We start from the raw sequence: 24,501 nt of genomic DNA, 5'->3' as shown, positions 1-24,501 counted from the left end.
CGAGATGCATTCGGATAACTCGGTGCACCGAGCGACTTCCCCGCATCCCTGGTGTTTACTACAATCGCCCTCATTGCCATGCCTCAACTTCCCTCGTCTCTCGTTGTTGCCGTTTCGCTTTTGAGCGTGGTGCGGGCGCTTAACGTGACTCTCCCCGCGAGGGCTCCATCTAGCGCCAACTCCATCGCTCCTGATCACTTTTCGCTCTCCATCGAGCTGGACGGATGGTTGAATTGGATTGGGAACGATACCAGAAACGAGTTCTTCTACAATGCCTTGGACAACATTGTTAGGCTTACTGGTGTCCCTCCGCGTATCAGAGTAGGAGGCAAGAGCCAGGACAAGACCTTTTGGGCTCAGACAGCAGATGTGAGCCATGATTTTATATTTACTCTGCTTTTTTCGGAGGGCCAATTAACGTTGCTGCTTTTAGACGATTACAGCCGTATATCCCCCTGCGACCGATGATGTTCCCTTCCCCGAGCCTTTGCGGGTGACGGTTGGGGACAACTTCTACTACAAATCGCTTTTCCTTCCAGACAGTGGGTGATAGCAGATGGCCATCTCATCCACCAGCTTACATTGTTGTCGTATCAACAGACACCAAACTTATTCATGGCCTCAACTTCCAATCAATGGACAGTCTGCGAGGGGTCTATCATCTCAATTCGATTCTCAACTCGTACTCGGTCCTTCCAGAATTCAAGGAGAGGAATATCAGGCTGGATGCCGTCGAGGCCGGGCACGAGCCTGATTTGTACGACAACAAGTATCCTCCCCCGTATACCCCACAAAAATATGTCAACGAGTACGCCGTCATTCCGCTGGACATGTCCTGTCACCTTATTCTCACCGCTTATCTCCCTAGGTGGACAAGTTGGACCTCGGGTGTGCTCGACTTTATTCCATTCCTTCATCCTGAAATCCACGAATATGGGTTGAAGTACTGGGCTGGTTCACTGTCGGCCTCATCCCGCGAATCGGACGCTGGGTTCTCGCCACATGCACTCTTCAAAGAGGGCCTTTTGACCAAGACGAAGGCGGGCACTGCCATCACAACGTCAGTGTCAATACCAACCATCCATGGTGGAGAACGTCGCTGACTTGTCCCTCCAGTGTATCGCAGCATCACTACAGTGGAGGTTCGAACTGTGCAAGCAGCGCGACTTTGCAGGACTTCGTGGGCAAATCCCAAGTCAGGTCCAGTCTTTCTGTGCTGTCAACTGACATCTCGGTCACGAGAGCTAACAAGCTGGAGTATGTTCTTGGCGAGACTGGAATCTTGTCTTGCCAGAAGGCTGGCGTGAGCAACGTCGCTGGTTCGGTGATCTGGTCACTTGACTATCTCTTGCAAGCGTACGTCGCTTGTGGTTGCTTCAAAAGGATACTGTATACTGACACGCCGGAGCAGTGCACAACTTGGTGTATCTCGTGTGTTCTTCCATCAGCGCATTGGATCCCTCTCGAACATCGTGCGTTTTCTTGCCTCTCCGAGACAGACTCAATCTCACACCTGTATGCAGATCCAACCTTCACCTCTCAGCCGCTCACCTATCGATGGGAAAGAGCTCTCTTCCCCTCTCCAACCCCACGTCCAGCCCCAATACTACGCTGCGATCATCGCTGCTGAGGCTATTGGTTCCAGTGGGAACGTCCGCGTTTCAGAACTAAAAATAGACAACCCATCCGTATCCGCATACGCGTTTTACGAAGGAAACACCCTGTCTCGCGCCATCTTCATCAACTCCCAGGTGTATCGCAGGTCAGATGGAAGGAGACCCTCTGTCCGCGTCACCCTCAACCTTCCAGGACAAGGACCTCGAATTCAACCTGCGATTCTGAAACGCCTGGCTATTGCGTGAGTACATACATACATCCGTGTTTCTTCTCGTGGGTTCTTCGAGCAGTATTGTTTGAAGACTTGTTTCGTCCGTTCATAGTCCATCGAGTGATGTGTTACTTACCGTCCCCTCTCTAGGTCCGCCGACGATACTTCGAATCTCAGCTGGGGCGGCGTGACATATGAGACGGAGGACGCCCGGCCCAGCGGGCGGGAGTGGAGAGAGCACATTATCCCTGGGCAAGGGTTCGACCTCAGGGCCACCGAGGTTGTGCTCGTGTCTTTCGACTGAAAATCAGTGGTCCCGTGTCCAAGTAGTGGCTTATCGAGATACCCGTGCTATTGTTCTTGTATTTATAGCTTCAAGTTGAACACCGAAACAAATACAATGTCGAATTGGAGTTCGTAGCAAAGACTTCTGCTCGAAAGACGTCCTTCTGCACCCGGTCCCGACCGTGACCATCGTCCTCGGGCCGCCGCAAGTTCGGATTGCGCTTCGAAATACTCCGCTACGGCTTAAGCGGACTTGTGCTTTCATCGACGGGCCTCGAGGAGAAGATCGCCACGGTCCATTTGAGGGAGTTCCACTCGGTAAAACACTTACAGAAACGACAGTAAGGCTTGTCGATATGTCTTCTAATCCATGCAAACGAGGCCGTGCTTTAGAGCTTCTTGCGACGATCAGTCGGACGCATTCCACTTCTGCGATGTCTTTCGCAAGGATACGCCTTCCCTCGAGGTCACTTGACGGTTCGAGGTCATTCAAATCCGCTGATTTGGACGTCGGTTCCGAGCTCTGGCACTTCAATACAGCGGGAGCCGTTTCACGAAGTCGCGAACCCTCGAATCGCGTTTGTTGCGGGGAAATTACGACCTGTTGATTGCACCATTCAAGTGCGTTTCTTCACACTTCATTCACCTTTGAGATGGAAATTGCAGGAGTTATTTATCCGTGAAGCTAAGAATAGAGCACTTCCCTCGGTTTTAATGGTCTGCGAAGGATCGTCGGAACCGAGAGACCTTGCTTCGAAAGATGAACAAACATAGCAGGCTAGCACAGTGGGTTGCAGGTTGATTTGGGGGTCCCCATGGAACAGCGAGGCTTGAGATAACCGCCAATGACGCCTGGACCTTGCCTGTGTGTCAGGATTCCAGTTGTTGGGGCCGGAGGTGTAGCACCGCCAGGCAGAGGTCGTTTGATGTGATCTCCCGAAAAGTCCATGCCTTGCCCAAGCGTGGCGCGGGTGATCCAAAAGTCCAATGATCAATCGGCACCGAAAACCCTTGGGGGCCCCAAAGCCGTGGTTAGAACGCGATCGAAGCAAGTACCTAGCGCAAGAGGGCCTGGGGCTTGCGTTATTGAGAAGACGACAATCAGCCGGTAGATTCTTGTGTCAGTGAGAATCGATGCCTCCCGCCACGAGGTTTTGGGAGCTTCGAATTAACCATCGTATTTCAAGAATGTTCCAGTAACGCACCTCCCATTCAGATCCGGCAAAATACCAGGAAAAATACTGAGGAGAACCTCTCCCAATCGTACCTCTTTCTGGGTAAAATCCGGGTCAGAAAACCTATAAAAGAGGTCAGGAATCTAGCATTATTTCTTCACTCGAAAACCCACCTTTCCGAGTACCACCCAAGAGGCAGAAGCGTCTTTAATCGACAGTTCGAAATGCAGTTCAAGGCTCTCTTCGCCACCCTTGCTCTTGCCTGCGTCGTCAGCGCTCTCCCCGTCGCCGACACAGAAAGTAAGCCGCCCGTGCCCACGGCCACTGGAGGACCAAAGCCCCCCGTCCTCCCCAGCTTGCCACCCAGGCCAACTGTCGTCCCGCCCAAGCCCACCGGTGTCCCCCCTAAGCCAACCTTCGTTCCACCCACTCCCCCCAAGCCACCCGTTCTCCCCAGCTTGCCACCCAAGCCCACTGGTCTCCCTCCCAAGCCAACCTTCGTTCCTCCCAAGCCAATCGGCGAGCCACCCGCTCCCCCTAAGCCTCCGGTCCTTCCTCCTCTCCCTCCCAAGCCCACTGGCGAGCCACCCACTCCCCCTAAGCCTCCGGTTCTTCCTCCTCTCCCTCCCAAGCCCACTGGAATTCCTCCCAAGCCTACTGGGATTCCTCCCAAGCCCACTGGAGTTCCTCCCAAGCCCACCTTCGTCCCACCCACTCCTAAGCCACCCGTCATCCCTTCCCTCCCGCCGAAGCCAACTGGCCTTCCTCCTAAGCCCACCGGCCTCCCGCCCAGGCCCACCGTCGTTCCTCCCAAGCCCGAGCCCCCCAAGCCCGAGCCCACCGAGGGTGAGGAGTAAATGGGTTCTCTAAGGTTAGTTTTTCATCATCCTCTGACAGACGTTCAAGTCTCTCAATCATATCCTTCCATTAGAACCTCATCGAATTGGTTTCCTTGAAGGAATACTAAAACATCTTTCCGAGCCACCCGGATCCGTCTTGCAGGCGGGGATGGAAGAAAATAAATCAAGGATTTTTGGGATACACGGATCCGCTTGAAATTGAATTGAGAATCAAGAAGAAGAGAACAGAAATAAATTAACCCATACATTTGTTTTATCGCTATGTATCTGACCTCGTGTTTGTGAAATGTCGACTGTGTTGTGCCTGTAAACGTGCGTTTCAAGAAGTTTCTCTGGAAGGGCGAGTAGCGCAAGAATGCGAGTAATGACAGCAATGATTTCACTGCAACACAATGTCATCCTCCATCCGAACAGTAGACAGGCATCAGCCGATAAGTAGCCTTGAGTGTACCCGTGCCCATATACCTCCGCACACCGGTCAGCTTGGATTATCGCCATGTACCTGAGAACGCCAGGGGTCGATTCGACATCCACAAAAGCCCGTCCATTCACAATTGTAACCCCAGTAGATTCCCATAAAATCCTGTAAAAGGCCATTTTCCCCACCGCACTTGGAACGTAGGAATTCTAGACCTCGTAAAATAACTCGGGGTACGTTCGGACACTGCCATGACGGATCAGTCAGAAAGAAAATGACAGGGGTCGACGAGAGGAGAGAGTCCGACTCAACACATTCAAGGCGTCGAACGTTTTTCGACTTTTATGGCCATGCAGATCCGCCGAATCCCAGGAGAAATATTAACAACCGCGTACCATCCCGAAAGTTGCTGACCTCTAGAGTCTCGGTCGTACCTGGCTCTGGGGAAAGAGCGGCAATGGGAACCCTATAAGATAGGTCAGAAAAACAGTCGTGAAATCAGCACTCGAAACCTTACCTTCTCCGAGTACTATAGTTCCTCCAGCACAAGCTTGAAGATGAAGTTCCAAGCTCTTCTGGCTACTCTCAGCCTCGCTTGCGTCGTCGGTGCACTCCCCGTGGCACAAGAGGCCGTTCCTCCCATCTCGTCGTTCGGACCTCCAACCACTCGCATACCCCCCTTCCCCACGACTATAATCACCAGCAGCAGTACCAGGGGTCCAGTGAGACCAACGCTCTCGACAGTGATTATCGACCCCACCGCCATCGTCCCAACTCCACCAAGGCCCGATGCAGCCCGTCCCCCCAGCGTCCTCCCAACCTTGGTTAGACCCACAGACGTCACCTTGCTCCCACCAGTCGACCCTTCACCCACCACGACCAAACCCACGGTCCTCCCAACCTTTACTCTTATAAGGCCAACGGACATAACACTCATCACCGTCCGCCCGCCAAGGCCTACTCTCGCTCCTTCGGACACGACCACAACCACCGCGAGCACCACTCGCACGGTCCGTCCCACTCTCCCCCCGATCACGTTGGACCCGACGTTCATCACTGTCCGGCCTCCCAGGCCCACAGTGTTCCCTACTCTCATAACCGGTGTTCCTCCCAAGCCCACTGAGGAACCGCCGAAGCCCACCGAGCCGACCAAGGAGCCTCCCAAACCGACTGAAGAGCCGCCCAAGCCAACCGAGCCCACCAAGGAGCCTCCTAGGCCGACTGAGCCTACGAAGGAACCTCCCAGGCCGACTGAGCCTACGAAGGAACCTCCCAGGCCGACTGAGCCTACGAGGGAACTCCCAGGCAACGGACCTACAAAAGAACCTCCCAGGCCCACTGAGCCTACGAAGGAACCTCCCAGGCCGACCGAACCAACCAAGGAGCCGCCCAAGCCGACTGAACCAACCAAAGAGCCGCCCAAACCGACTGAACCAACCAAGGAACCCCCCAGGCCGACCGAGCCCACGAAGGAACCTCCGAAGCCCACCGAGCCAACCAAGGAACCGCCCAAGCCAACTGAGCCAACCAAGGAACCTCCTAGGCCCACTGCGACGGTCAAGCCCACTAGCTTCCCCAAGTCTGAGGAGTCTGAAGACTAGGGTGGGTTATTGAGGTGAATATCCTCGTGAATCGTTAGAACCTTGTTTTGCTCGGCCTGTAAATGTGTAAAGCGCGTTCTTCGGGTTAGAGTAGTAGGTACACACCTGTAACCGTGCCATTTATGCAATGAAGTGTTTGCTTTCTCTGGAAATCGTATGTTAGTATGGCAAAAGGGTGGGAAGCCTCAAGAGGTCTCTAGGTACATCGTTCGCCTCAGGAAACGCAAAGGAAACGACAGCAATGAAATGGACACGCATCATAGTGGTTATGCACCAGTCCACTGAAGAAAGAATTCGGGAATTGACGGAGGAAGGACCTCTTGAAGGGTGAGTCGGGCAGCACGAGAGTTCAACGAGGGGCATCAGAAAACTGGACCTTCTATTGCCAAAAGCGAGTCAAGCCGCCGGAATACAAAATCCACTCTATATCGCCGTCTATGACTTATCCGAGCCCTCTCGGTTGATGAGGCCAACACCAACGACGACACCCTCTGCCAGCGGTTCAGAAGATTTCTTGCTCTCCTTGATGGCCTTGTCGACTTTGCGGAGGTACTCCTTCTCGATGGCTAATGCTCGTTGGGTCTGTGGGTAGATAGATGTTTTTAGTTGTGTTTGGTGCGGTTAGGGAGCGTCACGCACCTCTTTAGGATGGTGGAGACATTCGAGGTAGTCGTTTGCAGCAGGTCTGCATTCCCTTGGCGAGTCAGTTTGGGCGTAGCACTGGAATTGGGAGTTAGATTGAGTTGTTTCAGTAAGGTCAAGAGTTCTGCTCACCTTCTGGAATTCTTGCCAATAGGCAAAGCATCGTGGTCGTCCTGAGGAAGACTGTGCATCAGAATTGCTTCAACGCCAGCAAAGAGCCTGACAAACCTCCGCTCCAGCTGAATCCAGACTATAGAGAACGTCAGTAAGCAGCGCATAGAAAGAGTACGCTGTGAACCTACCGCCATTGTTGTTGGTTAATTAGGTCGTCGCCGTCGTGGTCGTCGTGCAGAACGTTGAGCGCGGATTCCCGGCTCCATGCAACACGTGACCAGCTGGGAACGGAGCCACGTGCATCTTGGGGCTGTGCCGAGCCCTTCCAAATCGACTGGCAAGCCCCTGTTTCTCTTGGACTTCCACGAACTCCAGTAGCTGTGCAAAAGCTGTAAAAGTCCGACCCCATTTGACCCTTTCGGTCTTCCAGAACGTCTGTGAGTGGATTTATAGATTGAATTCTGAGGCCATTACTAATGTAACTCGTCTCACAACGGTTCGGGATCATTCAGGAACTCGCAATCTAGACACATTGACGAGCAGTATTTGAACCACCCCATACGATCAGAATGGCATCAGCAGACTTCCAGGCTGAACAAGCATTTGCCCGCTCTTTCTTGAACACTATCGGTCGACAGCCAATCACCTACAACGACGACTATCGCCAGCCCCTGCAAAGTTCCCTGCGAAAGGTTCCAGTGTTAGGGGTGAGTTGATTATCACTACTCGTCCATTCTGGCGCCCAAGCACGCGCTAGATAAGATTTTATCTTTGTCGCGAGCCTTTGTTGAGTGTCGATCTAACATGAGACATTGTGTAGATCCCTGTTCCTCCCGTGCCAGAGCGTAAAGTCGGCGAATCTTCCACTGCAGGAGGTGCGTGCGGCCATCGGTTAATGAGTCTATGAACATAGATCACTGATGGACCCTTCAATTCTATGTTCTTCTCTCCCTTGGACACGACGCGTCGGCATTGATTCTGTGGGCTATGCTCCTCCTTGGCACTTGGCTTGGTCTCATCGATCACCACGATGGTGCTGCGTGTGCTTTGTCCCTGCATCTATAAACTTAAAATCATTGGCCACCACCTCGCTTCTATAATTCCCGGTCTTCCCTTCTCCCGACCCACCAGCCACCGTCACCCTCACCTTCAAGTCTCTCAAGCCCCCCGTTGCCTACACCCTCCCAGTCTCGTTGACGGACAGCGTCCTCTCTATCAAGAACGTCCTCCACGAGAAGCACTCCGACGTCCTACCCGCCGCCGAACACCAGCGTATCCTTCTTAAAGGCAAAGCCCTCGCAGACCAGAAACTCCTGAAGGAGTACAACGTCAAGGACGGCGACACACTCAACCTCGTTTTCAAAGCAGCCCCAGCAGCGGAGAAAGCACAAGAGCCGACAATCGCTGCACCCCAACCAGTTACACCCGCAAGTTCAATGAGTAGCCCGTTCGGTTCCGTTGGGGGATCCCTTGATCCCAACGCTAAACCATCCGGCGGGAGGAAACACCAGAGAATACCGTCGGTTGTGCTCAGTCCTTCCCCGTCGAACGATACCCTCGAAGAGAAGCCAAAGGAGATTACGCTGGATTTGGATTCAGTCGCCGCGGATCCTATTAGCCCGGTCCTAAGAGACGAACTCAGCCTGGCGAGCACGTACCATGATACCGTCGCCAACCCTGAGTTCTGGGAGAGACTAGTTGCGTTCCTGAGGTAAGGGCCATCATCGTTCCATAGAAATATCACGGCTGACAATAGAAATAGGGCTGAGTTCGTCACAGAATCCGACTTCCACCAAGCCTTTGAAGACTTTTTGTGCGCCACCAAGGGCGCGTTAACGGCCAACCAGATTGCAAAGATTCGGGACCATGTTAAGATTTATGGGATGGCGGGTCAATAGTTGAACCCAGTCGCGCTGCTTTCTACATAATGAACATTTGGGCTTTTGGTTTGAAGTTTCCGGCCATGTAATTCGACTATCTTTTGGCTATTCTGGAGTTTATGGGTGGTGATATCGCTAATAGGGACTAAACCCTAACCTGAGTTGAGTACTCTCGGATCCGAGCCTATGTACCATGTCATTTGCGAAACTTGTCCCTGCGCAGTCGCGTTACTGACAGTTCGCGTCTTTCCATCTCTTCCTCCACAATGAACGCGTTCACAAAATACAACGACCACTGCTCGCTCCACCGTCCCAACGCTAATGCCGAAGACCAAGACAATGCTTGCCCGTAAATTGCAACCGTGGTAGTCTGAGGGGCTCGACGACAACGCCGACAGCATCAAGGCAAACGTCGAAAGTCCGCGATGAACTCCGACTTGAAACCCGAAGCTGCTCCACCATCGTGCTCTGAGAGGTCGCGTCGCAGTCGACATGGTGCGAGCATGCGCGCCCCGCGAATCTGATGATGTTGCGTGCTATTTCGACATCGGGCGAATTCAGGCGCTCTTGAATGCTGTTTTCCCTTGGCGACAACATTGCAAATTGAATGCCCACGTCCTCCGTGTTTCGCCCGAAACCACACTCTATGTTTGACCGGGGACCATATGGGTGGAAGATTGCACCGTACGTCCATCCTCTTGTCTGCTCCCCGTATTGGGCTCGTCTGGCTTGGTGCTTATCCCAATGTTATGTGATCAGGCATTATCATCTCGATGGTTATCAGATTCGTTTTGCGAGGACCAGCATCTAGGCTAGTGCTGCACTATGCTCAGCGTAAGAAGGATGCGCAAGGCCCATTTGTCAGGAGCCCAGTTGGAGTCTTCGAGGCACAGAAGCTCGACCCGGACAATCAGTCTTCGTTTCAGGGGCAACCTCCCTCGAGCGATCAAGAACCAATGAATGCAAAAATTGCTTCTGGGGCCCTCGAATGACATCCATTCAGGATGACCTTCTATCCATCCGAAACTAGACTTCTTTCTGACAAACCCGCGGCACCCTCAATTGCAAAGGCGAGATGTCACCTGGTGTGTAGCCTTGTGTAGCGATACGCCGAGTAGCAGCTCGACCTTGTGGGGACTAGGTCGCACGCGGTGCTTGCATCGGTTTGGTGATGGCCCACATGCTACAAAGCAACCTGGTCAGTCTTCGCTCCACTCGTTCCCCGCGCTGGATGCTAATACTTTCCTCTCTTCAGTAGCGTGATTCTCGGAACCAAGAAATATCCTCATGCAAGGTAGACTCGTGGAGATCACGGTGGAGGGAAATCGGGTTGTGGTGGGCTTGAAGAGTACGTATGTCAAGTCCTCACTTTTTCACCAAGTCTACTACTAGAATCACATCAGTCAATAGACTTGTAACCGTCTACATAACATCGGAGCTTTCTCTTATCGACTTCCCGGGAGAATGCATCCATTCTACACTCCAACAGTGTCACTAGTGACTTCTCTCCACGGTCGCTCAGGATCAAAGACAGCCATCACAGAATGCCAAGCGCCCAAAAAGGAAAGGAACGAGTCCAATCCGACAGCCCAGCTTTTGCTTTACACCCTGTGCATCGAAACCCCGTGAATAGAGGCAACCTGGAACCGCCTCTCCTCGCATCTGGGTTCACCGACATTCCGCCAGTCCCTTCCGCGCATACGTATTGTTATCTCAGAATGACGGGACGGTCACCACACGACAACACACGACACCATGGTTTGACAGGGTACCCGCATGGATGCTAGTACGCAACTCGCCCGCATGAAGCAGGACATATCAAAGTAACAGATGGGACACCCTTCATTTTGGGCTTGTGAACCTAAGAAAAGAAAGAAGTTCCACCTCACGTCCATTCGCCCAGATCCAACCATGCCCATGTGGATACTCTATCGCCTAATTGACTCCGACAGGTGTTGCTTCTATCTACACACGAAGTGGATGCTTATGGACGCCGGATATTTCATTCAAAAGGACGGCCTCATCCTCGGTTGAATACCCCGTCTTCTCGACTTCCCCTCCCGCCCCCCTCACCCATCCTCTGTGACACGAGTTCCCCGTCAGCTTTGACGTGGGCGTTGTTCGGGTACATCTAGACCGACTTGATTAGTACGGTTAGAAGGGAAGCATGGCAAGCACCGCCGTTGATCACCAGCCGGGAGCGCTCGAGTCCAGGAAGAGGACCGACGTGGAAGAGGGCCTCGACGAGAAGCGACAAGACTCGTCTGTGAGCAGCATCAACCACCAGTTGGACGAAGGGTTCGAAGGCCATGATGTGTATGTTCTCGTTGCTTGTTTCGATCTTTGCAGAACTCTGACCCTTGGTATCGAACAGGACGAACCCATTCCCCGTGGACCCCGATGAGCCAATCGAGACTCATCAACTCACCTTCCGGTATGTGTCTCTGATTGACGGAGTCTCGTCTTCTTTGGCTCTAACTTCCGTTTCTAGAGCCATCTTCGTTGGATGCTGCTTGGGTGCCGTCGTCGGCTCGTCCAACATTTATCTCGGTTTGAAGACTGGTTTCACTTTCGGTGCCCAGTTGTTCGGTGTACGTTACATTCCTACCTGGTGTTTCGATGGTAGTAAGGATATTGACTGGTTGTCTGGATGGTTGTATAGGCTATTTTCGGTTTCGCTATCCTCAAGTCCGTGTCCAAGATTGTCCCTGAGTCGGGCATCTTGGGCAAGTTCCTGGGTGGACCTTTTGGACCCAAGGAGAACTGTACTGTTCAGACGTAAGTTTCCGCGTTATACATCTCCGCTCATGTGCTGATAATACCTCTTTTTGATAGTGCCGCAACTGCCGCTGGTGGTTTGGGTATCCTGTTCGTCTCCGCCGTCCCTGCCATGTACCGTCTGGACTTGCTCTCCGAAGACCCCGCCAAGGATATCGGAAAGTTGATCGCCCTCACTGTCTGCGCTGGTTTCTTCGGTGTCTTCTTCGTCATCCCCCTCCGAAGGTACTACATCATCCACCAGAAGCTCACCTTCCCCACACCCGCCGCCACTGCCTACACTATCCGCCAGTTGCACAAAGGAAAGTCTGGTGCCGTGGTCGCTAAGAAGAAGTCTTTGGCTCTGTTGTACACTTTCCTTGGCGTGTTTGCGTACAAGGTCGCCACTGGCTACGCCCCTGGTATCGTGAGTTCGGCCACTTGATTGGTATTTCGAGACTAGATTTAATCTTCGCGTCTAGATCTATGACTGGCACATTGGTTGGACCCTCTACCAGCTCGGATGGAAGGGTGCCATCTCAATCGAGAACTATGGCTGGATTATCGAATTCACCCCCGCTTTCTTCGGTGCTGGTATGCTTAGCGGCTTGAACGCCAGTTGGAGTTTCTTTGGTGGTGCCATCATGGCTTGGGGTATCAGTGAGTGCACATTCGTTCTGGACCTCCCACGAGTCGTATGTTGACATTGCGCCCAGTTGCTCCCTCTTTGATCAAGAACGGATTGGCGTTTGGCCGACCCAATCCCGAGCTCCCCGAATATGTCAGCTACTACGCAATGGTCTTCACCAACACTGACGACTACATTGATCGTCCTTCTCCTCGATACTGGCTCCTCTGGCCCGGTGTCTTCATCATGTTGCTCTACTCGTTCGCTGATATCTTCGTTGGCTTGCTTCCTTTCCTCACTGGTGGGTATCTTTCCTCGGCTGAATTCTAACACGAGCTCTGACCGTCATTTACAGCCATGAAAGCGTCGACGTTGAAGAAGTACCTCGACCCCCGCGGTTGGTTCGTTCGAGGAAACCCCGAAGACGATGAGGACAAGACTCCCCATGAAGACCGTGTCCCCTTCCTCTGGTGGTCTGTGGGTTTACTCGCCAGCACCATCACCTCGGTCGCCATCCTCGCCACCTTGTTCCACATGAACGTCGGCACCGCCCTCCTCTCCCTCATCCTCGGTTTCATCTTCTCCTTCATCGCTGTGCAATCTGCCGGTCACACCGACGTTAACCCGGTGTCCACTGTCGCCAAGGCTTCGCAGCTTGTGTTCGGTGGTATCTCCAAGGGTACTGGTATGGCTGAGCAGCCTGCTCAGACCATCAACTTGGTTTCTGGTATCATTGCTGCTGGATCTGCTGCTCAAGCCTCCGACATGTGTGGTGACCTCAAGACTGGTTACCTCCTCCGTGCGAAGCCCAGGAACCAGTTCATTGCTCAGCTCTGCGGTTCCGTCGTCGCTGTCTTCCTCACTTGCGGTCTCTTCCTTCTCTTCACCAAGGCTACTCCTTGTATCCTGTACGTTCTTTTTCTGTTGGTTTCGGTGGGAAGGATGTATACTGACGATCTCAACAGTAAGGAAGTTGAGGGTGAGCTTTGCACGTACGGTGCTCCTTCCGTCGCTGCATGGGCTGCTGTTGCTCTCGCTGTCACCCGCCCCCGTCTCCCCGTTCCCCCCTCATCCGGATACACTGCTATCGGCCTCGGTATTGCGAGTGTCCTGACTGTCTTCGCTAGGGTGAGTACCTCTCAGTCTCCAGTAAGGCTGCCCGGACTCACGCATTTGCCCCTCCAGCACTGGCTCATCCCCAAGAAATACCACGCTTGGGTCCCCAACTGGAACGCCATCGGTCTTGCCTTTGTCGTCCCTCAGGTCTACTACCCCATTGCCATGGCCGTTGGCTCCATCTTCAACTTCTTCTGGTTGAAGAGGTCTCCTGCCACTTTCGACTTGTACATGTTCCCCATCTCCGTATGTTCTTTTTTACTTGTGGGGTGTTTGGAGACTGAAGCTGATTGGTTGTTGTTTACAGGCTGGTCTTCTTGCCGGTGAGGGTCTCGGTGGTGTGTTGCAAGCTCTCCTCGCTATCGTTGGCGCCGACGGAGCCAGTACGTTATCTCTTTGCTCTTGTCCTCCAAAGCTCCATACTTACAACCCTCTCCTTTCTTCTAGCCTACGGTACCGCTGTCGGATGCCCTCTCAATAGCTACTGCGGTTAAAAAGAACCATTTCATATCTTCTACCACGACCTGATCGACGTCCCATATAATGAAGTTGCGTTATACGTATTGGAATGACTTTTTGTTGTGACGCATTATTCTTGCTCTCGCTTTTGGGTTGCACACATTTTTTTTCTAGTACAAGTTTTGTAATATAGTGTAATTTAGATCCTCACTCAAGATCGACAAAAAATTCGAAAAATTTCTGTCTCTATTGTTGCGCCTTGAGTTGGGAACGTCAAGGAACCTTGAAAGCCCCTAAAACCATCCAGACTCGAGTGGATATGCCATCAACGGGTGGCAGTGAAATTGATGCCATTTTCCTGGCTTCGAAGTCGGGATGTCGTGCACCTTCCACTCGGACCGCGTTGCGCAAACCTCTTCCCTGCCGTCATCCTTGACCTTCAACAATGGCTTCGAAGATACCCAAGGCCAACCTCTCGAAATATCCAAATGTACGACCGCTATTCAAGCGTCCGATGCCATGGTGGGGGACGACGGTTGGATCTGGTGCACTACTGCTCTGCGTCTTCGGTATAACGTGCGTGGTTCTGTCATGACTTTCTGCTCACTAATAATTGACAGTCGATAACCCGGATATACAGAGGAGTTGCAGCGCATTCAACATGGAACTACTGGACTGAACCCACAGTCGTGAAGATACCCGCCTCCGAATCCTCCACCGGCCAGGAAACCGAGAAAGTCGAATGGAATTTACGGCCAGCCTGGCAACGCGGTGGACTCTGCGTAGCACATGTCCTAGCAGGCTGCATGTTCGCCGGTGGTCTGCTAGGCAAACGCCAACTCTTCATCCGCTCTGTCTATCTCGCGTCACCCGAAATCCCGGCTGGCACAAAACCCGTTGCAGACGTTCGGAGGTTGATCATCCAGTCTGCAGCGGAGACTAAAGACGTTGGATATGATTACCCCGTCAAGGGATCGTGGTTGGAACCGGGGCAGAGCAACGATGAAATTATTCTGCGGTCGAGTTGGGCGAATTTGAATTCGAGGTTCTCGCTGCCGCTGCGCTCAGCGGAGGTTAGTGGGACCAAGTATGCGACTGTGGAAGAGGCGAGGGATAAGCTGGCGGAGGAGTGGAAACAACTGCTGCCCCTTGCGACCACGACTCAAAAACGATAACCGCAGGGTTTTCGACACGACTACATATCCACCATCTAATATGATACCGACGGTATAACGCAGCCTAATACACCCCATTTGCATTCACAAGGCGCCTGGTCATTGGAGGACACGCAAATGCGACTTGTCTGGGTGGCAGAATCGATCCCTCGACGTTGCTTCGCCCTTGGTGGTCGAAGAATCGAGTCGTACAGGACAAGCTTTGGGGTTCCTCACGGTCCCTTTCAAGCGTTCAGAAGCTGGAGGATGCACCAGGTCTTTGACGAGAATTTTTCTACCCCTTTGGATTGGATGATATTCCTGACTCGCTGGGATCAACGTCGTCCTCTTGAGCGCGAGCTCTCCCAACACCCGACGCGACTGTGGGCGTGGCTTGGCATCCGACCGGAGGCAACGCGGGAAATTTGAGTGCGGCGCGGTCATGTGATCGCTGATCCTTACTACCTGATCGGGCGGTGTGTTCGTGAACACTTCGACCAAGACGACAATTGTTGTGCAGCCAAAAGCCACCCTCTGACATTCACTTCCAGTGAAGAAAGCAGTCATTCATTAACATGCCTTCTCTTCGATGGCCTCGTAAGGTCATCCCTTCTGGTATGTTTCCTTTTCATTTTGTCCCCGAGCACTGACTGATGGCGAAATCGTAGGGCCACTAAGCCAAATGCTGATCAATGCAAAAGTTCGCCGTCGACGGAGCAAAAACGAGAAGCTTCCTGTCTATCAGCTCCCAGTGGAGATTCTCTCTTACATCTTCTTCATTTGTCGTCAGATCAGCTGGGAACCGGTCGAATCGATCGAAGATATCCGCGAGCACGATCTCCTTAACACAAATGACCCGCGCAATGCCACTCGAGATTTGGCACGAATCGTTTGGGACTGGACAATTGTTACCCTCGTTTCTCACCGCTGGAGAGAAGTCGCGCTCAGTTGTCCTGGACTCTGGTCCGACTTCCACTGGTTCGAATTCCAGGACCTATTTTCCCTCCACGAAAAGTTGCGACGGTCGCATTGTGTCCCATTGTCGATGCAAGTTCCTCTCGACGTCCCCCTCAAAGTTGCCACCGGGATCTTTACTCTCGCCAGTCGTCTCAAAGAACTTGAACTGCAGCTCCTTTTGAGCGATGGCGACGATTTTGTTAACTGTGTCCAACGGTATATTCGAGGCTTTACAATGGAGCGGCTTCAGAGTTTCGTAATCACAGGATACCGCACAGACAACCCCGTTGATCCGTACACCCTCCCTGCGAACTTTCTTCAAGGCGCTACGCCGATTCTCTCTCGACTCAAGGCTCGAGGAATCCTTGGCTGGAATGCTTCACTGCTTCGTGTGGGAAGCTTGACCTCTCTTGAGCTCAACGTGGTGCATGCTCCAACTGCGGAAGAACTCTTCGACGTACTCAAAGCCCTGACGAACCTCAAAGAACTAAAGCTAAACACACCCCTTCCAGGGTATGACAAGCTCCTCTTCTACAGTCGAGCCTCGCACGAACGCGTTTCCCTTCCCTCGCTCGAACTCTTCGAACTCGAGACCGATCACTGGAGGCCTTCCACCGGACTCTTGCGAAACATCACCCTACCACCTTCCGTGGTAGTATCTCTTTGCACCACGAGCACCGCGATCACCTCGACGACAGACTTCAATGACAACGTTCCGTCGATCTACCAACCTGATGCCGATAATGTAATCTTGCCTGAAGTAACCGAGTTCGTTAAAGCCTTGCGCGCGGCGTGGCTGATCTCCGTGCCGGCCTCGAATCCCCTCTTGCTCGACCTCAGAGCGTTCGGATGGACCAGCGCTTTTAAGAAGATGGTTTCACTCGAGAATAGCGCCTGCCAGCTGCGAGATGTTATTTGGGAGGCTTGTGTGTCATCTCTTACAGATAGTGAGTTTGGCAGAGATTTCAAGCGATGGATTCCTCCAGTGGAGATCACGATGAAAGTTGCTCGATAGAGGGGCTTAGGTTGAAACGCGATCGATGGGAAACGAAATGAGATTTGCAAGGCCTAGACATGTACTCACAATATCCTATTTACAAGTAGCCAAGCTACCTAGAAGATGACTAGGACCAGTCCTGCGTGTAGGTCTGGAACTCGCGAACATAATGAAATGAAGCATGATCGCTCTATTCGTAGGACTGGAAGCCACGTTGAAGTGTTCTCACAAAGTCGGAGGTGAGCGCGAGCTTCGATGTTGTGACCAAAACATCGCAAGTGAACGCAGTTAATGGGCGCTTATTCAACACTATTGCGCCACGTTCGCGGGGGCTAATGGGTGTTAAATTGGGAACTAGGCGCCTCGCACGCAATCGCACAATGTTTTGGAGTATCCGCTATTCCAGGAACCTCGCCGCGGCTGGCCCCTCTCTGCCAGTGGTAATTCCGCCGATAGGTCAGTGTAAGTACTAATTATGAAATGAACGCGAGACGAGCCCTTCCCACCAATGAATACCTCAACATGCGTACGGGGCGGAGTAGATAGAGTCAGACTCACCTACGATATCGAACGAGCACGGGCGATCGCCGTCTGTAGCAAATTCAAGTATGGTTCCATACCGGCTGAGTTATGTCCCCTGGCTGGGCGCCTCCCCTCAAACACCGAAAAGCGAGATGATGAGGCGAATTGTACTTTCGACTTTTTCATCGAAATCTCGTCATAGACAACATGGGAAGGGAGATCTTCTGGGAAGCTGACAGTGAGGACCTCCAGATGCTATCTTCGTTGAGCAGCAAAATTTTCAAGCCCCTGGACCGTTTTCCTGGTACGCGTCGCCAGAAAACTACCGCGTGAGAGGACGAGAACAGAGCATCGAGGACGCGCCGTTCCTAAAGTCAAAGTACCTTCTGCAGTTGTCATGAGAGTCGACTTCGACGTCGACACCAATGTTACGTGAAAGCTACGTACTCGGCCGTGACGATAATATATAAACTTGAGTTCCCAAGATAACCGGAGTCACTGACGTTCTCGAATCTCAAAGTACGGCAGCAGGCTAAGGCAAAATAGGACTTGGGAGCCAGAGACGCGTTCAAATTTTCGTTCTAGAGTCCTCGGAGATTTGGGACGTTGTACGACAATGTTCGAGTGTTGCAGATATTGGAATCCCGAGGCGAACGACACGATAAGGAGTTTTCAGGACCTGTTTGGAAACTGGAAAGAGTGCTTGAAGGAGCAGATAAGGTATTGCCAGTCAGTCGTATATTCCGAGGAGGAACATAGCAGTTAGAGGGATTGTCAACGCTCGGAGCCTCCCAGCGGCTGCAGTCGACCGCAACGACACGCCAGTCGAAATCCTGTTCAACCCTTTGAAACCGAAACACAAGGGCCAAGGCTCGGATGCTTCCGGCCATGTTTCACCCCCGCTTCGAACCCAGCACGAGCCAATCAGATCTCTCGGCTTGAATGTGTAATGACGCCGTTAAGCGCTGACATATTTAGCCTCCTCAACATAGTCGCCCTTGTCATCATCTCTGTCAGCGACGACGCTCGAAATTAAAGACATATAAGCGGGCCATCCACTTCGAGAGTCGACATTCCCTCCATTCTGACCTTGGAAAGTACCGCTCCCCTTGTCGTGGAAACAATGAACCCAGTCTGGTAAGTCTCCAAGCCACGATGACAAAGGATTTCGTCATTGAACCCCTTTTTCAAGCAGAACTCTCCTCCAGAGAGCAGCGAGATCGTACTCAGCACTGCCTTCACGTGCCATTAGACTGAATGGGCGAGCGTCGATATGGAGCGGAGGGCGCTCTGATATAAAGCGTTCAGACCTTGTGTCATACCCTCCATATTTCTCCTTTCCAACATACCAGAGAGCTGCTACAATGGCCACCAGAGATGTATCTTCCCAATCTGATATCTCCAAGATGCAAAGAGATCCCGATGGATCCTTCAAGCGGCAGGCATCTGCCTTCCGCAATACCATCGAACGTGGTGGCAAATTCGAGCCTGAGCGCGGTGGGTATTCGACAACAGCTGTTCCTCTGGACTCCATCGGACTCACTAGACTCATGCTCGCAGATCGTTACCACCTCTATGTCTCATACGCATGTCGTACGTTTTCTCTTTCAAATGAATGATGTTGGGACAATGTCAACTGAACCGTGTGTAGCTTGGGCCACCAGGACGTTGATTGTTCGGAAACTGAAGGGTCTTGAGGACATCATCCGTAAGTTTTGGAAACTTTCATCCTGTCGCGGTGTCTGATAACGAGCGTCCACAGCCGTGACCGCGGTTTCTCCGCGTATGGGAGCGCACGGATGGCCTTTCGCGTCTGCAGACGACTATCCTGGGACAGATCCTGACCCCTTGCACCAGTCGCAGCACGTAAAAGATCTCTATTTGAAGGCCGATCCGGACTACGCTGGAAGGTGTGTTTCCCACCTGTCCGTGGTTTTTGTTATCACTGGCTAACATTTGCTCGTAGATTTACCGTCCCTATCCTTTGGGACAAGAAGAACCAAACTATCGTGAACAACGAGAGCTCAGAAATCATTCGTTTCTTCAACTCTGCCTTCAACCACCTTCTCCCAGAAGACAAGGCAAAGCTTGACTTTTATCCCCAAGAGCTGAGAGTCGCGATCGATTCCCTCAACGAGTGGGTTTACCACGGAATTAACAGTACGTCTTACGCATCTCGGGTACACTTAAGCTAAGCAAATTTTGACCACCATCGTTAGACGGTGTTTATAGGGCTGGTTTTGCCACGACGCAATCAGCCTATGAAAAAGCTGTCCATGAGGTGTTCGACAGCCTTGACAAGGTTGAAAAGATTCTGGAAGGCAAGGAGTATGTTGTCGGCGACCGTTTGACGGAAGCCGACATCCGGCTCTGGGTTACTATCGTGAGTTTCGAGGTTCGCATCGTCACAGTCTAGGCTTGATTTTGCAATAGATACGTTTCGATCCCGTCTATGTCGGCCACTTCAAGTGTAACTTTAGAACTATCCGAGACGGGTATCCCGCCATCCACTCGTGCGTTCTACTTCTTTCTTTGGCTCTATCATTGTCTAAAGTTCTCCCAGGTGGCTGCGGAAGTTGTACTGGAACGTTCCTGCGTTCAAGGACTCGACCAACTTCGACCATATCAAGACACACTATTACTGGTCTCACACATCTGTGAGTCATTTCGGCTTGTTCCCCGACTTTGTGTCTTGCTGAATCCTGTTTCGTAGATCAACCCCACAAGAATCGTGCCGGTCGGACCCATTCCTGACATTCAACCGCTCTGAGTATCACCGGTTTTGCGCTCGCCTTAGGTATCAATCATGATTGAAGTATGGACGCAATTGAATCCATCTGTCTTTGACGCGAGGTCTTGAATTAATGGACAGGAGGCGAGGGAAACGAGTCTTCCACCGCTCAGAGCCAGCTTTAACCCGATAATGGCACCACTTGCAGCGTGCTAAATCTTTCAGTAGCCGGTAGGTGTTTATGTTCACGTTCGATGAGGACCTCGGGTAACATAACGCCACCCCGAGGTCATCATCAAGTGTCCGCGATGTGTCGACGTCTGAGTTGCCGGTATCTCTAGTCAATTTTCGCGTTGTCTTGAGACGAAACTTGGATGTGAACTTGATTCTGATTCTTCTTCCAATAGCAAGAGCGTGGAGTAGTAGCTATACCGCCGATACCCGTGAATTGGGGTGCGTTCCCAAATTTTTCAAACGGCGACGCTCGAGCCTTGAAGAGCATATCAACGAATCTTCTATGCGCTAATCCTATTCCTGATTAGCTTGCTATCTTGGCACGGCGACTTGAAACAGACTTCAAGTTTGGCTCTTTTTTGAGTTCGAGGAGCGTTGCTTTTGATGTCACCAACGTGGATGTAGTTAATCTCCTATTTCCTAGGGGATGGAACAGCCTCCGAAGCAAAGGTTGTATTGTTCAAAGTCGACAGAAACCAATGTCGAATCTCGCTATGTTTTTTGTCTCCAGCCTCCAATCAAAGGCATGGGCATATCTGAACGGGCTAAAAATAGACGCGTCCACAAACCGGCAACAAGCCAATCAATCATCATCATGGCCATCAAGTGGAAATGCCGCTTTACCTTCGACCACGGTGGCCCGAAATTCGCACTGCACACTTCATTGGATCAAGAAAGTGTTCAGGGTCGCCGGAAGGGGAGGCTATCTGGCAAGGAAAGTTGTCCGTGACGGGGAATCGGTGGCTATCGAGGGGCAGCGGGTAGTGAGTCTCCAAGGTGCGATCCTGTGTATACTTGGATCTCACGTCTCTTTTTACACTCCTCACGAGCCTAGACGCTTCTGTGTCGGGTTGTTATGTATTGAGAAGGCCACGTTCTGGGGGCCCTATTCAATGCGGGCTTGATATGGCTATTGGTCGGGATCACTTTTGATTGTTGCTGGTTAAGAAGAAGAGACATTAATGTCCCTCTGCATGAACCAGATGGTCTTTGAGATAGATAGCCATTTGCGGGTTGAAGATGGGGGCGCTTGATCTGAGGTATCCCGAGCGGAATTGCCTCTTTTACATCCATCGAGTGAGTACCTGCGTTCAGCTTAATACCAATGCAAAGCCTTGACAAGATTCCACAGTATCTTAGCCACATGGACAAACTATGTCGGCACAGGTGAAACCCCACTTCGCTCAATGGAACCGCTCCCAATCACGAGTCTTGCAATCCGCCTCCGTCGCCTTCGTTCCTGGACTTCGTGCGCTTCCTTTCTTCAAGGGGCTGCTAATCGGGGGTTCCACAGGTGATATTAGCCTTGCTTTTTAAGGCATTTATAATCCATCTCCTGGATGCCGACAACCTCTGCCAAACGATGAACCCATAAAAAGGTCCACAATCATGGCATAGAACATAGAAATGTCTTCTATCCATTACAGGGCGTCAAACACAGTGCTTCCTCAACGAATACAACCTTCTACCTGCCCGGATGGAGCTGAAACCATGGACGGATCTCATGGAAGGGAAATCCTCTTTCAGGGCATGGATCTCCATTTGGGGCGGTCAGGATCTATATTCGATCTGCTCGGCAATTGCCTGATCGGTCTGGTTGTACTCCTCCTGCTACGTAACTAAGACCGCTAACCGTTCTATCCTGTTCTGAATAGATTGCCGTTCGGATACTTAAAGACCTCAAGAATGCATCTCGAGGACCATCAGCCATACCCGCCATGGGGTCTCACCATGAATTCGCACTCCCCTCTCTCGACCTCCTCTCACTTCCTCAACGCCTCCTCTCGAATCCTCGCCTTCTTGCTGAGATAGTGCTGGCCGGATTCCTGCTGGTACATCTTGTTCCATACTTCGTCGACACGAAGAAGATTCGCCATTACCCTGGCCCTTTCCTTGCCAAATTCTCAGACGCTTGGTTGGGCTGGGTGAGCAAGAATGGCCATCGCTCAGAGGTTGTGCACGAGATGCACAAGAAGTATGGTATGTCGGCCGAGACCCACTTCAAGGCTCCGTGCGCTGACCATGTTCCGTGACAGGACCTATCGTGCGCATAGCGCCCAATCATGTGTCGATCGCAGACCCCGAGGCCCTGGGCATCATCTACGCTCACGGCAACGGCGCTCTGAAATCCGAATTCTATGACGCCTTCGTCTCTATCCGACGTGGCGTTTTCAACACTCGAGATCGCACAGACCATACTCGCAAGCGGAAGATTATCTCTCATATCTTTTCGCAGAAAAGCGTCGTCGAGTTCGAACCCCAAATCCGACTCTACGTTAGCACCTTGATTAGACAGTGGGACCGGCTCTACGACATGGCTCTCAAAGGGATGTCTGGCGAAGAGGGCGAAGGTTGGCGGGGCGAGGGTGACAGGCTCTGGCTTGACTGCTTACCCTGTGAGTTGAACTGAATCGACGACAGCCTGCTGATGTCATTGGCTAACCAGTTCCATACTAGGGGCGAACTATCTTGCTTTCGACATCGTCGGTGATCTCGCCTTTGGTGCCCCATTTGGTATGCTGGAGGCAGCTAGAGATTCCGCTCTTGTCCCAAAAAAACCAGACCATGTCATGGAATCTTACGGCAAAGAGCTCTCCAGCGAAGACGTGATTTCGATCCCAGCCGTCCAGATTCTCAATGGTCGAGGTGAATACTCCATGTCGATGGGTGTTCTTCCCGCATGGTGGCGACCCTTCGTGCGGCGTCTCCCTTGGTATTCGCGCGGGCAGAAGGACGTCCAAACACTGGCAGGGATTGCAATCATGGCAGTTGCAAAGCGTCTCGCCACTCCCACGGACCGTGTCGACCTCTTGAGCAAGCTGCAACAAGGCCGCGATAACGAAGGCAAGCCCATGGGAAAGGAGGAGCTAACGGCAGAAGCGTTAACCTTACTTATCGCTGGTTCTGATACGACGTCCAAGTGAGTGATTGATCTACTCCATCTATCTCGTTCAACTGTTTACCCGGACCCACCACTTACACAGCTCAACCTGCGCCATCTTGTACTACCTCGCTCGCAATAGAGAAGCTCAGGATAAACTGCACCAGGAATTGGACGAACAGCTCGGTGCGGAAACAGAACCAGTTATAACAGGCCTTCAAGTCAAGCAACTTCCCTACCTCGATGCATGCATCTACGAAGGCCTTCGATTGCATTCGACATCCGCTTTGGGTCTCCCCCGTGTGGTTCCTGAAGGAGGGTTGACTATTCGGGGCCAACACTTCCCAGAAGGCACCGTCCTCAGCGTTCCCAGTTATACCATCCATCGCGACCCTGACATTTGGGGTGAAGATTTTGAAGACTACCGCCCTGAACGTTGGCTCGAGCGCGATTCGACGATGATGCACAAGACATTTAACCCATTTTCGGTTGGACCGAGGTGCGTCACGGTCTTTTGTTAGCGTGGATAGGAATCGAGGCTAATGTCTCATTCTCGTTCGGATCTTGAATATGCAGAGCTTGCGTTGGCCGCAATCTTGCTTTCTTGGAGCTTCAGATTATTATTGGCTCGATTATGCGACGCTACGATTTGGTATTGGAAGATCCGGACCAGCCGGTGAGTTTCGTTATCTTGGGGAACCACTCGAGTGTTCGTCAACTGATTCGTTTTGCTCTTCTTAGCTGGAGACTAGGGAAGGGTTCTTGCGGAAGCCGTTAGGCTGCAACGTTGGCATCAAGCGACGCGACGTACTGCTCTGATTCTTTGGTATCTTGTACATTGGCCAACCCCCTCTTTCATGACAACTACAGTACTAACAGTTCTTGGCCCCTTATGTTGGTCAATATGTATCATAACATGTATATTTAGATATGACTATGTCACGAAGCGACCCCTTCGTATTATTGCCACGCAAGTTTATATGGTCTCACATACAGGCACTCTTCGCCCGACTCACACCGAATTAAGAGGGTTCCACGCGACTTGAACTAAGTAGTTATGGGGCGTGACATGTGAATGACATATCACGAACTCTTCGAAGACGAAACCAATCGTATCTGTGGTGATAAAAACAAGCTTCTTTGCTGCACGCGATTCCAGTGGGTTCTCCAAGTCCTTCCTCGTCTCCATTGCTCCCCGCACGGCCATAGGATTTCGAAAGCGAGAATCTGGAATGGATGGCAGAAGAAGAGATTCCCCCAAC

General features: G+C 52.0%; 10 protein-coding genes across 10 annotated transcripts; 9 read left to right on the top strand and 1 right to left on the bottom strand.

Annotated features, from left to right (window-relative positions):
- Nucleotides 1-31: 31 nt before the first annotated feature.
- On the top strand, nucleotides 32-2,242 carry CC1G_03477 (hypothetical protein). The gene is made up of 8 exons (XM_001832411.2): nucleotides 32-369; nucleotides 434-542; nucleotides 601-808; nucleotides 869-1,060; nucleotides 1,117-1,356; nucleotides 1,412-1,472; nucleotides 1,524-1,858; nucleotides 1,979-2,242. Exons 1-8 carry the CDS (start codon nucleotides 79-81, stop codon nucleotides 2,130-2,132), a joined length of 1,590 nt encoding a protein of 529 aa, XP_001832463.2. The 5' UTR covers nucleotides 32-78; the 3' UTR covers nucleotides 2,133-2,242.
- A 1,270-nt stretch (nucleotides 2,243-3,512) lies between these two features.
- On the top strand, nucleotides 3,513-4,145 carry CC1G_03476 (hypothetical protein; the record flags this gene model as incomplete). The annotated part of the gene is made up of 1 exon (XM_001832410.1): nucleotides 3,513-4,145. The coding sequence occupies one exon, from the start codon at nucleotides 3,513-3,515 to the stop codon at nucleotides 4,143-4,145; it is 633 nt and encodes a 210-aa protein (XP_001832462.1).
- A 978-nt stretch (nucleotides 4,146-5,123) lies between these two features.
- On the top strand, nucleotides 5,124-6,167 carry CC1G_15194 (hypothetical protein; the record flags this gene model as incomplete). Its single annotated transcript, XM_002910513.1, has 1 exon — nucleotides 5,124-6,167. The coding sequence occupies one exon, from the start codon at nucleotides 5,124-5,126 to the stop codon at nucleotides 6,165-6,167; it is 1,044 nt and encodes a 347-aa protein (XP_002910559.1).
- A 435-nt stretch (nucleotides 6,168-6,602) lies between these two features.
- CC1G_11086 (hypothetical protein) lies at nucleotides 6,603-7,117 on the bottom strand (the record flags this gene model as incomplete). The annotated part of the gene is made up of 5 exons (XM_001832409.1): nucleotides 6,603-6,749; nucleotides 6,807-6,887; nucleotides 6,942-6,982; nucleotides 7,038-7,059; nucleotides 7,112-7,117. 5 exons carry the CDS (start codon nucleotides 7,115-7,117, stop codon nucleotides 6,603-6,605), a joined length of 297 nt encoding a protein of 98 aa, XP_001832461.1.
- A 198-nt stretch (nucleotides 7,118-7,315) lies between these two features.
- Nucleotides 7,316-8,912, top strand: CC1G_11085 (ubiquitin family protein). The gene is made up of 5 exons (XM_001832408.2): nucleotides 7,316-7,360; nucleotides 7,436-7,630; nucleotides 7,744-7,798; nucleotides 8,055-8,634; nucleotides 8,686-8,912. The coding sequence occupies exons 2-5, from the start codon at nucleotides 7,493-7,495 to the stop codon at nucleotides 8,819-8,821; spliced, it is 909 nt and encodes a 302-aa protein (XP_001832460.1). The 5' UTR covers nucleotides 7,316-7,360; nucleotides 7,436-7,492; the 3' UTR covers nucleotides 8,822-8,912.
- A 1,963-nt stretch (nucleotides 8,913-10,875) lies between these two features.
- On the top strand, nucleotides 10,876-13,894 carry CC1G_11084 (hypothetical protein). Its single transcript, XM_001832407.2, has 12 exons — nucleotides 10,876-11,119; nucleotides 11,178-11,237; nucleotides 11,295-11,394; nucleotides 11,466-11,581; nucleotides 11,639-11,987; nucleotides 12,043-12,220; nucleotides 12,277-12,489; nucleotides 12,544-13,096; nucleotides 13,154-13,316; nucleotides 13,374-13,550; nucleotides 13,612-13,687; nucleotides 13,752-13,894. The coding sequence occupies exons 1-12, from the start codon at nucleotides 10,971-10,973 to the stop codon at nucleotides 13,796-13,798; spliced, it is 2,181 nt and encodes a 726-aa protein (XP_001832459.1). The 5' UTR covers nucleotides 10,876-10,970; the 3' UTR covers nucleotides 13,799-13,894.
- Nucleotides 13,895-14,138: 244 nt separating this feature from the next.
- Nucleotides 14,139-14,938, top strand: CC1G_11083 (hypothetical protein; the record flags this gene model as incomplete). Its single annotated transcript, XM_001832406.2, has 2 exons — nucleotides 14,139-14,339; nucleotides 14,384-14,938. 2 exons carry the CDS (start codon nucleotides 14,139-14,141, stop codon nucleotides 14,936-14,938), a joined length of 756 nt encoding a protein of 251 aa, XP_001832458.2.
- Nucleotides 14,939-15,492: 554 nt separating this feature from the next.
- Nucleotides 15,493-16,889, top strand: CC1G_11082 (hypothetical protein; the record flags this gene model as incomplete). Its single annotated transcript, XM_001832405.1, has 2 exons — nucleotides 15,493-15,532; nucleotides 15,586-16,889. 2 exons carry the CDS (start codon nucleotides 15,493-15,495, stop codon nucleotides 16,887-16,889), a joined length of 1,344 nt encoding a protein of 447 aa, XP_001832457.1.
- Nucleotides 16,890-18,735: 1,846 nt separating this feature from the next.
- On the top strand, nucleotides 18,736-20,163 carry CC1G_11081 (glutathione S-transferase; the record flags this gene model as incomplete). The annotated part of the gene is made up of 9 exons (XM_001832404.2): nucleotides 18,736-18,890; nucleotides 18,954-18,986; nucleotides 19,045-19,101; nucleotides 19,156-19,303; nucleotides 19,360-19,553; nucleotides 19,613-19,776; nucleotides 19,827-19,906; nucleotides 19,957-20,050; nucleotides 20,107-20,163. The coding sequence occupies exons 1-9, from the start codon at nucleotides 18,758-18,760 to the stop codon at nucleotides 20,161-20,163; spliced, it is 960 nt and encodes a 319-aa protein (XP_001832456.2). The 5' UTR covers nucleotides 18,736-18,757.
- Nucleotides 20,164-22,062: 1,899 nt separating this feature from the next.
- CC1G_11080 (cytochrome P450 monooxygenase pc-bph) lies at nucleotides 22,063-24,136 on the top strand. The gene is made up of 6 exons (XM_001832403.2): nucleotides 22,063-22,338; nucleotides 22,395-22,754; nucleotides 22,816-23,278; nucleotides 23,343-23,738; nucleotides 23,816-23,915; nucleotides 23,981-24,136. Exons 1-6 carry the CDS (start codon nucleotides 22,077-22,079, stop codon nucleotides 24,056-24,058), a joined length of 1,659 nt encoding a protein of 552 aa, XP_001832455.1. The 5' UTR covers nucleotides 22,063-22,076; the 3' UTR covers nucleotides 24,059-24,136.
- The last annotated feature ends 365 nt before the right edge of the window (nucleotides 24,137-24,501 follow it).

Source organism: Coprinopsis cinerea (genome assembly GCF_000182895.1).
Source record: "Coprinopsis cinerea okayama7#130 chromosome 9 map unlocalized cont3.9, whole genome shotgun sequence".
Classification (NCBI taxonomy): domain Eukaryota; kingdom Fungi; phylum Basidiomycota; class Agaricomycetes; order Agaricales; family Psathyrellaceae; genus Coprinopsis; species Coprinopsis cinerea.
The sequence above is the reverse complement of the archived record's forward strand: the minus strand, read 5'-3'. Positions and strand labels throughout refer to the sequence as shown.